Here is a 15611-nt window from a genome sequence, read left to right on the forward strand (position 1 = left end):
GCGTAGGTAGTGATTAAATCGCTGCCTCATTGTTTTAAAAGACACGGGAAGCGGGTGGAGAAGAGGATGCTCGCGTTTTTCTTGTGTGGGCAACTCGATGTCTTTTCCCCGTGTCCTATTTTGGAAATAGCTGAACTATTTTAGCTGAAATCTTCTCCAAGCCTGAAATAAGTGCATTTAAGAAGGAAAAAAACCCAACAATGCTTGAAGCGTTCCACTCGTGTGGAAAATTTCAACTGAAAAAGTGAAGTTTGACTTATTTTTAGGCAAAGGAAAACAGGGTCTCGTGACGTTACACAACCCTAATAATAGGCCGGGCTTCTGGCTCCGAGTGTGATATAGGTGAGGCTCGGCAGCCTCTGCTGGAATAGGAAATGGGCTGCGTTGCTTTGTTCAGCACAAATGTCACGCTGGTTATGCATGTTTAACCTTTAATATACTTTAAATCTAAATTTAGCCATGTGGAAAGAATCTCAGATGTCAAAGAATAAAAAAAAATCTGCTGGCGAGGGAAAAAATTTTGTATTCTCAGCCGGCACTAAATTACCCAGATGCAATCACTAATGAGCTGAATCTCTTCTCTCCAAAAGGAGTTCGCTCTTACGAAAATAGAAGAGAGCGACACAAAAGATGACAGTGGGAAAGAGCTGAAAACAGAAGCGGATGCTGATCCCGAAGACCTGGAAGTGTTTTACCCCACGCATCAGTGGCAAACGATCCGCCCAGGTAACGCGCTGATGGGTAACGATAGCATTCCTCTGCCGCCCTGTCTGATGGCGCTGATGAGGCCTTGCGGAAACTTGGGATGCCTGTTTGTTCCCATGACAATATGTTCTTCTGCTGGTGCTCAGGCAGAGAGGTACGGACCCACCAACCCAGAACAGGGACAGGAGACCATCTCCAAAGCCACCAGCCCTGGGAGTGGTGGCCAAAGAGCTTTCAGTTGAGCTGTAAGTGGTGACATGTGTCTGCCACTGGCTCAGAAACCTCTTGGTACTGGCTTATAGGGACAGATTTTATAATGTTTGCTGGCACGCGGTATCCCAGCGCTGCTGTGCTCCAGTGTGGGCTGGAGAAACGCTGCTCAGTGGTGATCAGATTAAGGATCAGCAGTGTAATGCTACGCAATGCTTTAACAATGAGTTTTCTGTTCCTTGCTCTTTAAGATGCAGCTTTTATTCCGTACATCCCACAAAAACATCTCTTCCCTTTTCTGGGCTTGATATCTTTTATTAGACATGGATGGGATGTGTGTGGTGAGAAAACACCAACTGAGCAGGCTGGCTTCTCTGCCAAAAGCCATGCGCTGGGAAAGGCTCTGGAGAGGATCAGCCCGTTTAAACACACGCAGATGCACATGTGCACACGCATTCTGGCAGTTGTGGTGAGCAGGAAGCCTGCCTCTGGCGTCTTGGGCAAGGTGTTTAATCCATTTGTGCTCTGGAGCTCTCGTGTATCTGCAGGTGTAGCACTTTCCTGCCTCAGAAGGGTGGACTGAGGAGTAATTAAGTTCTACAAAGTGCTCTGAATTTCAAAGAGTTTTATCCTGCGCTCAGTGTTACCATCGAACGAATAAATATGGGATCCATTTGTCTTGAAATTTCTGCCAGATACAGCAGAAGGACTTTTTGAAATGTAAATCTTTGTGTAACATAAAAGTCTAGCAAAAGCTCCTAACTTTCATAAAGCTGCGGTATATCCTGATATTCCGTTTTTGGACCATTATGTATGGGAGGCACGTGGTGTCCCTGCTTAGTATTCAGACTGGCGGATCTCCCCCCCCCCCTTGCTGAAGCAGAATATGTGTATTCTTGCGGTCATTATGAGCGTTGTTGCTGGTTTTGTTCCACAGCACCTTCTCCACTGTCTGGCTGTCTCATTCCGCTTTATTTTTGTAGCAGTTTCACGTTGGACACGTGCAGCAAAGGGCTTGTGGAAGTGGGGAAAACACCTGTTTCAGGTGTGTGTGCAGATTTGGGTAGAAACAGGTCAGGGGTTTCCCCCTGCCAGCCTGGGGTTTTGTCTCCGGTGGGTTGCTCTGAAGCCAAACCCTGGTGGTACTCGCACTGTTAGCACCTCTATTACGCAAAGCAAGGCTGGGGAACCTACTGTCTCCAGGAGCCCCATCCCTACAGCGTCTGGCCTCCAGGAGCCCATCCTTGTGGCCTCTGACCTCCAGAGTGTCCCTGTTGCTAGCCTGCATCCATGCTAGGGAGGATGTTGGCCCATAGGACAAGAAAGCCGTGGTGTGGCTGCGTGAGGGATGTGCCTTTCTGTCCTTGAGCAGAGGAGCACACGTTGGCTCAGGCCCTGGCCCAGGTTGCCCAGAGCAGTGGTGGCTGCCCCATCCCTGGAGGGGTTCCAGGCCAGGTTGGATGGGGCTTTGAGCCCCTGATCCAGTGGGAGGTGTCCCTGCCCATGGCAGGGGTTGGATCTGGATGATCTTTAAGGTCCCTTCCAACTCACACTATTCTATGATTCTAACCCAGTGGTTCCGCGCCTTCCAATGTTTCCAATGTGTTTTCACGTGCTCGCAGCTGAGCAGAGCCCTGGCTGGTGGGCGCTCAGCTGAGCCAGAGTGAACTGCAGCACAGTGCTTGGAAGTTTACGCCCTGCCCACCTCACCAGGTTGTCCCCGTGCAGCCTGGTGTTGGATCCCGTCTGCAAACAGGGCCAGGCTCTGCTGGGAGAGGGGATGCTTTGATTTGAAATCTGGATTTTCAGTTTTACAGAGCAGACGGGAGCTTGGAGTGACGTTTCCTCCATCACGCTCCTATTTCGTCTTGTTCCTGCTCTGAGCTCAACACAGGATTTTTATGCTTCTGTCCAATCCTGCAATTCCTCATCCTTTGTGCTTGCGTTTCCAGTTTTCCTCCACCATTTTTCTGTTCCCTGTTGCTAATTGCATCAAACCATGTTTCCACCGAGACTGCAGTAGTGTCGCCAACCTGTAACCTGTCAAATCCTCCACCTAATTCAGTGGTTATTGTATATCTAATGCTGCTTTGTGCGGTTGTTCCCTCGCTGCCTCCAGTGTGAGCTGGATCCTGATCAAGGGCTTCCGTGCACTTTGAGCACATTTCAAGCTGCCGGAGGTAGCTGGATGCAAACCCAGAGAGACGGTTACCCTAAGAACTTTGCCACCTGTAATCTGGAAGAAGCAAGGAGATCAGTTGTCTCTTCTGCCAGCCAGCTGGGAAGCTGACGGGCTGTGGGAAGGGTGGTGCAACTTCACACAGCCCTTTAACACTTTGTTAGGCGTCGCTTCTTCCTTGCTTAGCACTAAATAATGCACCAGGCATGGCTGGGTTAGGCAGAAAGGCCTTAGAAAGCCTCCCAGTGCCTCTATTGTTTTTACTTTTTTTTTGTATCAGCTGAGGAAAAGATGAAGACATCTGCAGGGCTTTCATTCTGTTCTCTCTTGGCGTCTGTAGGACCTTGCTGCCTCGCTGGGTTTTAACAAGTTGGATTGCGATGTCCTTCGAATGCACATTCACGGTTGTGGGCAGATCACTTTGCGTGGTCAGGTGTCTGTTTCAGAATTGTTTTTAAGGTTACGCTTCCTCTGGTGCTGTTTTCCTTTCAGAAGGCACTTGTAGCAGGTGGCAGCACCCTTGCCAGTCGGACTCTCTCTGAGAAACAGCAGAGGTGCTGAGCTTTTGTTGCTGCTTGCATTAATCTCTTCCAAGCGCGTGGAGGCGAGTCTGTCAGCACACCGAAACACCTCAAGGTGATCTTGCCTAATGGTTATGGCAACCAAAGGCTGATCCATTGTCTTTGTGATGGCAGAGATGAATGGAAGGATGGGATGGTCTTGCTGGTCTTCTCCATCACTTTGACACTTCTTGGGGTTCTGTATATGAAAGCATTTCTCCCACATTTCCAGCTGACCTCAAATCTGCCATGCAATCCTGGACCATGGGAGTGCTTCATTTCCTGGGCACTACCTTCCTCTCTTATCTGGGCATCTTGTTTCCCTCTGTTTCGTTTGGCATCCCTGGTGATAGTTGGAAGTCAGATTGCTCTGACCATCCAGTTATATCACCAACCAGCAGATTTTCCACCCCAAGTTAGCGTCAAACGTGGCTCCTTGGAGAGGATGTGGCTCCTCTGGGAGGACATTGTTGAGAAGATTAAGCAAAAGGATGTAAGAAGCAAGTCTTTAGCTGGGAAAGAAAAAGGGTTCCTCATCTCCTCAGCAGCACTGTGGGGTGCCTGGGCTGTGCGGTGCCTCTGTGGCTGGGCTCAGTCCACATCTGTGGCAGCAGGGCTTTCCCGCTCCCTGGTGCAGCAGAAACTCGCTGGCAGGCTTCTCAGTTGACACTTTGAAGTTGAGAATTTGTGTCCAGTTTCCAAATCCAGATGGACCAAGCGAGAACCTCATCTGCCTGAAATATCAAAATATTTACAGTCTACTCACATGCTTTATGTTCAAGGGAAGCCAACAGCGAGGCACTGAGAGGCTCCGTTTGATCCAGAGCAGCTTCCTGCAGGCTGGAGAAACGAGCAAAATCTTGCCTTGGTGATGGAAATGCTGCAGCGTTGGATCCCCTCGGGTTTGGAGCGCAGGCCTGGGTATCCAGCTGGGCAGGGCAGGCGTTACAGTAGCTCAGCTGCTCTCTACCTTCTGCTGTGGTTAAACTTGTGGCTTGTAGAGCTCCGTGCCGATACCTGCAGTTACTCTGTGGCATTTGTGCTGTTCAGAGTCATTTTCTTAAGTGCCTAATTATATTGCAGTTAAAAAATAAGAAGCCATGACTGCCGCTGTTGATCAAACTGCCAGAGCAAAGTGGATGTAAGCACGCTGTTGTTGCTGCTTCTGCAAAGATGAAACCATCTTATGTTCAGCAGGGAGCTCATGATACAGTGCTTAGCATATAAATATCTGTGGCTGCAGCTTCCGAGGGTCCTCGGGCTGCTTTCCCTGTCAGGAGCTATCTTTGCTGTTCAGACTTGTCTCAGGTCTTCCTCTGTCTCATTTGCTGCACAAACAAGGTCTGAGGTATATGGAAATGCAGTTCTCAAAGTGTTCATGTTGGGCAGGTAATTTCAGAAGCTGCTTTGATGGACTTTCTGGGGTTCTGCTGCAAAGAGCAGGACTCAGGATGGGGCGTAACTGTCTGCTTTCATTGCCAGTCTGCGTCTTTCCAGAGATTTCAGCATCTGAAGCGGTGCTGCTCTGAGCTGAGAAGAGGTTTTTAAAGCTGGGAGGAGGAGGAGGTCATCACAGGAGGGATCCTTTGGCTCAGGAGTCCTGTGCCAGAGCCTGTCTCACCGCCCTGCGGGTGAGTGCAGGGATAGGATGAAGCGGAAAGGTTCGAAGCTGCAAGAGGTGAGATTGAGATGAGATTTTAGGAAGAAATGTTTTGCTGTGAAGGTGGGGAGGCCCTGGCCCAGGTTGCCCAGAGCAGTGGTGGCTGCCCCATCCCTGGAGGTGTTCAAGGCCAGGTTGGATGGGGCTTGGAGCACCGTGATCCAGTGGGAGGTGTCCCTGCCCATGGCAGCGGTTGGAACTGCGTGGACTTTAAGGTCCCTTCCAACCCAACCCATTCCATGGTTCCGTGTGGCGCTGGGAAGATTTCCGTACAGCTTGTTGGCGGGTGTCTTTCTCCTGCTGTTCACCGGGATGTCCCGAGCTGTGCTGACTCCTGCTAACTGCTTTGCTGAATTAATGAGTCTGTCCAAACCGTTGACTTCTGGGTGACCTTGACCTGACTCAGACAGTTGTGTGCAGGTCTCTGAAATATTTATGTCAGCGCGGGCAAGAGAGGGCTGTGAAATATGGCATTAAACCACCAGGGTATGCTCGTTTTTGCAAAGCTTGACATGTGTAATCCAGGAAAGAGGAGCCTCATCAGATCAGCTCGGATTTGCATAAAGAGGGAAGGCAAATGGGATTTTAAAAACCTTATTTGCACCAGATGAAATGCTTCAGTTCCAGGGTTTTTTTAAAAAGTAACTTGTTAGTAAGAAGCAGAGGAGAAGAATCTCAGCTGTGGAGTCATTATAATCTGACCGGCAACGGGGAGAGCTGCAGTGTGATTGCAGCAGGTAGGAAAGCCCAAGCGAGCTCGAAAGTGACTGCAAACACTCAGGGCTGGAGGGTAGAGTCGTGGCCGCTGAGCACTCCAGCTTGTTTTTCCATCTGACCTCACATACTCATGGCTTTTGATATCTTTAACATACCTTGTTGCCTTCGTGTTCTCCTCTCCCAGCTTCCCCATCGTTGTGGGCTTTCCTTAACTTCTCACCTTCGCGTTATGGGATGCAGTGTCTCCCTAGCGCAGGCTCCTGCTTAATCCATCCTTACACTGTCGTCTCTGGCAGAAGTGCCAGGTCTGCAGCTCCACGTGCCACTTCTGGCTCTGATACGGGGCAGACGTACAACAGAGCAAGTTCTCTGTGCTTTAGTCCTGATGTAAGAGGTGTAATGGTGTTTCCCTGCCTCTTGTTGGTAAGAGAGCAGGATTAGAACTGCTCAGCAGGTGCTTGGAGAACGTGTAGACAGGAGGTGTCTCAAACTTTGAGTACCTTCCCATACCCGTAAGGAGCCTATGAGAAAGCTGGAGAGGGACTAATCATAAAGGCTTGTGGTGATAGGACAAGGGGGAACTGGTATGAACTGGAGAGGGGCAGATTTAGGCTTGATATATAAGGAAGAATTTCTCCACCATGAGAGTGGTGAGGCCCTGGCCCAGGTTGCCCAGGGAAGCTGTGGCTGCCCCATCCCTGGAGGTGTTCCAGGCCAGGTTGGATGGGCCTTGGGCAGCCTGAGCCAGTGGGAAGTGTCCCTGCCCATGGCAGGGGGTGGAACTGAATGATCTTTAAGGTCCCTTCCAACCCAAAGTATTCCATGATTCTACGATTCTATAAGTAGTGAGTGTTTGAAGGATGTTTGAAAGATGTTTATGTGGTGTTTGAAGGATGTCTGTGTGAGCGTCTTCACAGCTCAACCGTGCAGATGAGGGTAGAGCTGTTACCTGTCCCCAGGCTTGTTCCACTTTATGCGCTTGGATTTTCTTTGCTGGCAGGTTCCCTGTGCTGGGAAGTCAGAGGGCGCTCACCAGGGATGCACACCTGGTCCTTGTCAAGCTGTCTCTTTGGCGTGCAGACAAGGGCAATGCAGTGCTGCGGTGAGCAGGACACCTTCCTGGCTGCGAGGCAGGCGTGGGCTGACTGGCCCCAGGGTGGGGAGCTGCCAGGAGACATGGCCTGCGTCCCGAGGGAACACCAGTGGAGATGGCTTTGGACCTGAATAGCTGAGATGCTTGTGAAACAGCCATGAACATTCCTAGGCACAAAGCTGACCTTTCCATGGAGACGGAGCTGCAGACCCTTTGTCCAACACACTGAAAGACCATAGATTCATAGAATGGTTTGGGCTGGAGGGCACCTAAAAGCCCATCCAGTTCCAACCCCTGCCATGGGAAGGGACACCTCCCACTGGATCAGGTTGCTCCAAGCCCCATCCAACCTGATCTTGAACACCTCCAGGGATGGGGCGGCCACCACTGCTCTGGGCAACCTGGGCCAGGGCCTCCCCACCCTCACACCAAAACATTTCTCCCTGAGATCTCATTTCAGTCTCCCCTCTTTCAGCTTCAAACCATTCCCCCTCATCATCTCCCTGCCCTCCCTGATCCAGAGCCCCTCCCCAGCTTTCCTGGAGCCCCTTTCAGCACTGGAAGCTGCTCTGAGGTCTCCCCACATCCTTCTCTTCTCCAGGATGAATATCCCCAACTCTCTCAGCCTGTCCTCGTACAGGAGGTGCTCCAGCCCTCGGATCATCTCCGTGGCCTCCTCTGGAATCGCTCCAACAGCTCCATGTCCTTCCTGTGCTCAGGACTCCAGAACCAGATGCAGGGCTCCAGGTGGGGTCTCACCAGAGCAGAGCAGAGGGGCAGAATCCCCTTCCTTGCCTGCTGCTCCCTCTCTGTGGATGCAGCCCAGGACACGGGTGGTTTCTGGGCTGTTAGTGCACAGTGCTGCCTTGTGTGAGCTTCTCATCCCCAGCACCCCAAGCCCTTCTCCTCAGGCCTATTGTGGCACATAACAAACATTTATAGGCCGGTAACTGAATGTGCAAGTTAAGAGAAAGAAAATGTATACTCCCACGTTATGAAGAATACTCCACTGCTCTAATCTGACAAGTGCAGTAGTGCAGTGTTGATTATACATTTCGTCGCGGGTTGTAAATGCAGTCTGTATATTTATGTATTTACATTTTAATAATGTGAGAGCTCAGAACCACGTACCTCCTGCTCCTAAATCATTCCCGGGAGCTGCGCAGAAATGGACTCTGGTGTGTCAGTGCGTTTAACTTACAGGTTGTAAGGAAGCAGAGTCGCTGGGGCTGTGCCCAGCCCGGGCGCAGCACTGCTCAGTGCAGGAGGGTCGCTGTGAAGGTGCTGCTCAGCAGGAACACTTGCAGCATGGCCAGGCTTCCATCCAACCCACAAGGTTGTTTCCCTCTTTCCTATCTGCTTCTCCATGACCTTGGAAGTTTGGCAGCCATTGTTTTCCCACGTGTGGGTGTTGGGTTCAGTATTTGTGAAGTGAACTGGGAGCCAGGGTTTTTTTCCTCCCCCAAATCAGGAAAGAACTTGCTTTGTTTTCTATTGTTTCCAGAACTGCTGGTATCCAGGCAGCAGCAGAGTTGGTGGGTTTTAGTCGGAAAACCTCTACATTTACCTCTTGGAACGCTTGGATTTAGGAGTAGAGTGGGGCTGGGATGGGTTTTTGGTGAGCTGGGGTGAATGCCTTGCCTAACTGGCCGTGGTGTTACTGGTTTCATCAAACAAGTGCCAGGATGAGAGGAGATGGCGTCAAGTTCCACCAGAGGAGGTTTAGGTTGGATAGTAGGAAAAATTTCTTTACTGCGAGAGTGGTGAACTCATCACCCCTGAAGGGGTTCAAAAGACAGGTAGAAGAGGTGCTCAGGGGTCTGGTTTAGCAGTGAGGTGTGGTCGGACTCGATCTCAAAGGTCTTCTCCAACCAAACAATGGTGTGATTCTATGACACCAGACAGTTATACCATCTTCTGCAGTGACACATGAACTGCCCAAAACTGCACTTTGAGCAGCTGAGATAGAAGTTTCCAGCTTCTCTGCCACAGAGCCGTGGGCTTGGATAGTGAGCAGAGCCGAGAGAAGGGTATGATGGTGTGTTTCCACATGAGTCGAGCCGTGACTCCTGCTAGTGGTGCCGATGCCCAAACCCGCAGTGTGCAGTGGGTGAGTTTGGGATGGTTGCAAACCAGGCGGTGGAGGTGTTTGAGAGTCAAGCAGTGGGTTTGGTGCAACAGGAGGGAGCGAGGCTGCATTTTTCATGATACTTTCAAAGTTGGCTTTAATGATGCTCTGCTTGGTGTTGTTCTAATGCCAGTGCGGCTTTAGTGGAGAGATGAAATGCATCAGATGTGCAGCAGTAGAGGTAAGCGGTGGGAATCATTCCCATGGCTAAATTTACATGTTTGGAGGGGATAAAGCGTTTGGAAAGAAGAGAGACTTTCCCAGAGAAGACATCTCTCATTCCTCTCTTTTATCTTCTTTCTGCCGTGAGCGTGTGAGCTGCTGAGAGGTGCTTAACTGTGCTGGGTGATGAGGAGTATCTTGCTGGGGTTTTATGTGCCAGCGTGCTGCATCTTCTGTAATAGCATTAATAACCTTCGTGTGACTGTTTAGAAGGATGAACCTCATTAAAGAAGAGGTATTTAATAACGGGCCTATTTATATCTCTGTCTTTATCTAGCAATCTGTGCATGTATTTTAAGCTTGTAACAGAGCTTTGGAAGAAAAATGTTTTCCCTTCTGGAAGTGCATGAAGCCGTGGTTATCTGGAATTTCCAGCCTGAGTGTCTCCCCTCTCCTCCCAGAGCAAACAAGCCATGCCAGGACCAACGTTTTCATTGAGTGCTGTGGGAAAATGTTCATCAAAAACACTTTGAATGGGGTTAAATCCAGCTGGTGGCCGGTCCCATGCAGTGTCCTCAGAGCTCTGTTTTGGGGCCAGTCTTGTTCTATATCTCTACCAATGATCTGGATGAGGAGATCGAGCGCTCCCTCAGTCAGTTTGTAGGTGACACCAAACTGGGCAGGAGCGTTGGATCTGCTCAAGGGCAGGAGGGCTCTTCGGTGTGTGTTTCTCGGACCAGAAGTGCTGTTTAGCCCCCACAGAGCTCCAGTACGGCACAGCCTGTGGCCAGAACGGCCAGTTCGGAACCCTTTTCCCAAGACCCGTGTGTGGCCACGTGCTCCAAGACCTTGTGGGTTTGGTCCCTGCTGTGGGTTTGGGAATTGTTACAGGAACACTTGGCTCTGGGAGCTGAACCTTCCTTTCTCTAGAGTTCATTCTAGATTGTGTGCATCGCTAAAACAGTTTCACGATGTTCTGTTGTTCATCATTAGGAAGAAAGAGGTTTTCCCACTCTGTGTTCCTCCCTGCTGTCTCCCCCACGGGCTCTGTGTGCACCAAGACCCCATGTACAGAAATTTCTGCAGAAGTGGTTTTAGGTGGGTGAGCACAAAGTCGGGTTGTTTTCGGGCAGTCAGCACTCAGTCAGATGGCTCCTGCGAGGAATATTTCATCCTGGTCCTTCACAGTTTATGCCTGCAAATTAGTGCTCTCACTCAGAGGCAGCTGCAGCTGTTTTTATTTCTGTTTTTACTTTTTCCATTTATTTATTTATCAAGTCACGGTAGCATCAGCCCTCTTTCCACAGACCCTTCTCAGAGCCATGCTCTGCTGCCTTCATTCTGGCTTAAAAGCACATTGCTCCTCTGAGGAGAACTCTGGGTGTCCATCGTGCTGTCCTGATTGGTGAGAGGTTTGCTCTGATCTCTGTCATCTGTTCATTTTATAATCTGCAATGAATTTGAGATGTAAATGAAAAATAGTATTTGATGTTTCTTGAGGTGGAGAAGCTTGGTTTGCATTTGTTCTTACTCAAGCGCATGCTGAAGCAAACGTCTCCACTTTACTGAACCGGCTTCCTTTAGCGTCTCTTAGAATGATAGAATGTCCCAAGTTGGAAGGGACCCACAAGGACCATCGAGTCCAACTCCTGTCCCTGCGCAGCACAACCCCAACACTCACCCCGTGGGGCTGAGGGCATTGGCCAAATGCTTCTGGAATATTGTCAGGCTTGGTGCTATGACTGCTTCCCTGGGAGCTGTTCCAGTGCTCCACCACCGTCTGGAGGAAGAACCTTGTCCTAACGTCCAGCCTAACCCTCCCCTGGCATCTTCCTGCCATTTCCTCAGGTCCTGTCATTGGTCACCAGAGAGAAGAGCTCAGCGCCTGCTCCTCCTCTCCCCCTTGTGAAGAAGCTGTAGAGCATGATGAGGTCTCCCTTCAGTCTCCTCCAGGCTGAAGAGACCCAGTGACTTCAGCTGCTCCTCACGTGGCTTCCCTTCTAAACCCTTCACCAACTCAAGGAGGCTTTGGAGTTAAAAAATAAATATATCTGTTTTTCCAGCTCTGCTTTAGCAGCTCGGGGAAGAAATGTGATCTCCCGGGGTCTGTCTAATTCCCATTTCTTGCAGGGACTCTTACAACACTTCATTCAAGTTGAAGTTTTCATTATGTATTTATATTTTGGAAGGACTAAGTGCAGCGGCATTGGAAATTCTCATTATGGATACCATTTCTGATTCAAAAGACTTTTCTTCAAGCCAGAGATTTGTTTTCTTCTCTCCTTATTTTTCTGCCTGCTCTTTGAGACTGCAGGAAGTTTTGCCTGGGTCATCCGCTTGCAACAGGACGTTCTCGGAATGCTGAGTTAATGTATGCAGTCTGTCACTTGCTATTTCTTCTGTTCTTCTGCTGGAGCTCTCCCAGGGTTGCAGAGACCTTGCAAGCGGCAATGGCAACAACAGGAACGCGCCTGTGATCCTGCAAAGCAAAAGGAACAAACGCGAAGCTCCGTGTCTCCCCTCACTTCAGGGTGTGAATAAGTAGATGGAATCAACAATTTACATTTTAACCCCAGACCAGGTGTTATTTTTAGGCTTTGTCGCTCAGCCCAAGCAGAACCTTTCTGTTCCTGGTGTTTCTGGAAGCACCTTTCAGCTGTCACCGGGGCTGTGTTTTGAGATGCATTTACATTTTGATATAATCTGCTGCTTTTCTTATCTGAAACAAAGCCCTCCTGTTCGTCATTAATTATACTATCATTTAACCTGCTAACTAGGTTGCTAATTACAGTTCTCTCAGTGTTCTGCGCTGGATAATGTGTGAAGATGATTTGCCCTCTCAGGATCTCGTTTAACTAGAGCTGTGGCGAGCGGTGAAGGCTCTGGTCGGTGCTGTGCACGTGTTCATGCGTTGTGTGAGGAGCGGCTGCTGCACCCGCTGGGCGTGCGGCGGTTCACGGCACCTCGACAGCAAACTCTGGAATAGAAGAAACCATTTAAACACAGAAAAATCTGTTTTACTGGAGGATGATTGAACGCTGGAGCAGGTCAGCTCCACCAGAGAGGTCATGGAGTCTCTGTCCTAGGAGAGGATTCAAACCCCAACTGGGGTCCTAGGCTGCCTGCTCAACGTGACCTTGCTTGAGCAGGTGTTGGATAGGGAGATCTCCAGAGATGCCTTCCAACCTCAACTGCTCTGTGATATGTAGGGCAGCCCCTTTTTTAAGGATCTAGTGGTGGGCTCCACAGACAGCTGCAAGTCCTGGTGGTGATACTGGCTGTTTCTCCCTGCTAACATCACCTGAAACCCCAACAGAGCAAACATGGGAAGAGTTGATGCAGACCTCTCTGAGGAAAGACAGCACAAAGGGATGTCTGAGACCAGGCACTGGGGAATTGTGGGGCCCAGCAGGGCCTGAGTCTAGAACGAAGATGCCGTACAGGACCAGAGCCTTTGCTGGAGGAAAAGCCAAGAGGCTTTTCACCTGAGCCCTGTTTTATCATCTTTCTATCCACTTCTGTCTCTTCAGGTGCTCTCCAAACCTTTGGATTACATCCTGGAGTGGAAAGGTCCAGAGGAGCCCTGGTTCTCCAGGAGGTTCGCCTGAGCTTGCCGTGACACCGGGCAGGTCACCGGCTGCTTTGCTGGTGCAGGCTGTGGCACAGCCCGGCAGCGATGCTTGGCCTTTCCTGTTGTGCTTCTGCTCTGAAACATGGCTGAGTGTGAAGGTGCCTTCCTACAGCAGCTGCTCCCTGGATGGAGCAGGGGCAAAACTCCCCTCCTGCTGCTTCACTTTGAGCCCTGCGGAGCCGCACACCCCAGGGATGAGGAGACAGCCTGGACTCTGCCGTGAATCACTTGGGCAGTGCTGGTTTAACCATTTATCCCTGTTCCCACCACTGAAGCTGTTTATCAGGTGGAGCTGTGCGTCTTTGGGAGGTCAACACCAACCGTGAGCTTGTCAGGCAGGATTTGTGACACTGGCAGCTGGGGAGGAAAACTGTTATTAAGTGTAACGTGGCACCTTGGATACAGAAAGCATGGCGAGACAATAAATGCAGCCTTCCATGATGCCGTTTTAGCGTGTCACTCTTCAGAATTTATTAAGACTTGGTTGCAGCGATGCCTGCAGCTTCTTCTTGTTGAATCGGTAAATTCTGTTCATTATCTCCAGCTTTTGTTTTGATCGACTGCGGCTTAAAGAAGAGGAAATACTGGAGGCAGAGGGGCACCACACTTACTTTCTTAGGCAGCTGTGGTTTTTCTCTGGTGTAAATCTGGCTTTTCTCTGTTTTGCTGCTAATGCCTTGCTCGATGCTCATATGGGTGGTTGGATGTGAAATCACTTGATGAGAACACTGGGAAATGCTGGCACTGAGGACCTGCCTCAATCAGTGCAGCCTTCTGCGGGCAGTGCTCAGAAGAGAAGAACCATAACGAGGAGGGACTGTCATCTTGGAGCAGGTTTGCATGTTTTGTCATCCCCCCCTGGTCCTGCCCTAGTGTATGGATGGTCTTGGATGGGTTGAGGATGGGTTTAGGATGGCTGAAGGTGGAGAAGGAAGAGCTGTAACAAGCAGGAATGTGGCTCTCATCTTGGAGCAGGTTTGCATGCCTTGGCGCAGAATCATTAAGGTTGGAACAGACCTCTAAGCTCATCCAGTGCAGCCGTCAGCCCAACACTATGGTCCCTGCTGAACCATGTCCCCAGGTGCCACAGCCACGTAGTTTTTGAACCCCTCCAGGGATGGAGACTCCACCACTGCCCCGGGCAGCCTCTATCAGGGCTTCACCATTCTTGCAATGAAGAAATGTTTCCTAATATTCAGTCTAAACCTCCCCTGGTGCAACTGGAGGCCATTTCCTCTTGTCCTGTCTCTTGGGAGAAGTCATTCCACCCTGGTCCCACTCCAGTGTGTGGATGATCTTTAACAGGCTGAAGGTGGAGAAGGAAGAGAAGAGCCGTAATGAGGTGGGATGTGACTGTCGTCTCGGAGCAGGTTTGCATGCCTTGTCATCTCATCCTGGTTCCACTTCAGCGTGTGAATGGGCTTGGACAGGCTGATGATCGCTGAAGGTGCAGAAGGTCACCAGACATTCCTTAACACCACCAAGGTCGTCGCTGAAACTGCAGGGCCAAGGAAACGTTTCCCTGTCTTGTCTCTGCAGGTGTTGCCACTCGTGTGCTGTCGGGAACTCGCTGCCTCATTGGTGCTGAGAACGGCACTGGCGCTCGTCAAACATCCTCAGTCTGCAAGAGAAATTGTGCCTATTTCTCCCATTTTCTGTGAGTCACAAATCCCCTGGCAGCGCGTTTGTGTTCCTTTATCCCCATCCTTAGCATTTAGCTTTCCAGGATGGAAAAAAATGAGTTCAAGCCCAGCTTTCCAATAATTTATTATGTTCCTTGCACTTAAGGGCAAAATTTAGGTTGCCAAAAGCAGATGTTTGCCTGCTCCTTTTTTAGCTCTCAAAGTACTTTCTGTGTGCTTGATTGATGGACGTCCCTGTTACGTTAATAGTTGGGCTTTGCAGAAAGCTGTTATTACCAGGAGAATCTGGTGTGGGTTTCAGTTTTTCTTCTTGCATTGAAAATCCATTATTAATGTCTTTTTGAGGAAAAAAAGGTTTCAATTCCGGCATTTTGCTTTGCTTTCTCTGGCTCCTTTGCGACCGTCTTCTCTGAGGCACTTTTAAAATCAATATTACAAATGTTCTTTATATTTTACTGCGTGGTTGAGGGGTTTTGTGTCTTGCTATTGATTTCTAATTGTGTTGCAGGACATTTGGGTGCACGCAGATTGCCGGGTGATGGATTACTTGGTGTGTGTCTTCCCGATCATCACCCAGCTGGCTTTTTGCACGATCCCTCTTCCAGGATGCTGCTGCTGAGCCTGGAAGCTCCCAGGAGAGCTTTGCCAGCTTGTAGCCCATGAGCACACTCTTGAGACATTGAACTTGTGATAGTTTATTGAATTGCGACTTTGATTTTGGTTTTATATCGGGCTTGGAGGCACGCTTGTGCGCTCTCCTCTTTCGTCTAGTCTTTGCGGAGTTGTTCTGCCTTGGCTTCTTGGGCATTGTTGTGTTCTGCATCATAGGAGCTTGGGGAGGTTTAGATTGGATATTAGGAAACATTTCTTCACTGACAGAGAGGTGAAGCCCTGGCAGAGGCTGCCCAGGGCAGTGGTCGAGT

At 49.9% G+C, this 15611-nt stretch overlaps 1 protein-coding gene across 5 annotated transcripts in view; it reads left to right on the forward strand.

The window, feature by feature from the left end:
* SIL1 (SIL1 nucleotide exchange factor) overlaps window positions 1–15611 on the forward strand; it is a 116961-nt gene that overhangs the window by 26504 nt on the left and 74846 nt on the right. For all 5 annotated transcript variants that reach the window (XR_008452256.1, XM_054079806.1, XM_054079805.1 and 2 more), the window contains one exon: window positions 591–726. Coding sequence is in view for 4 of the 5 variants with exons in the window: in XM_054079806.1 (XP_053935781.1) it covers window positions 591–726 (136 nt within the window). In the remaining variant the exon portion in view is untranslated. The remainder of the gene's footprint in view (window positions 1–590; window positions 727–15611) is intronic.

The sequence above is a fragment of the Cuculus canorus genome, chromosome 14 (assembly GCF_017976375.1).
Source record: "Cuculus canorus isolate bCucCan1 chromosome 14, bCucCan1.pri, whole genome shotgun sequence".
Taxonomy (NCBI): domain Eukaryota; kingdom Metazoa; phylum Chordata; class Aves; order Cuculiformes; family Cuculidae; genus Cuculus; species Cuculus canorus.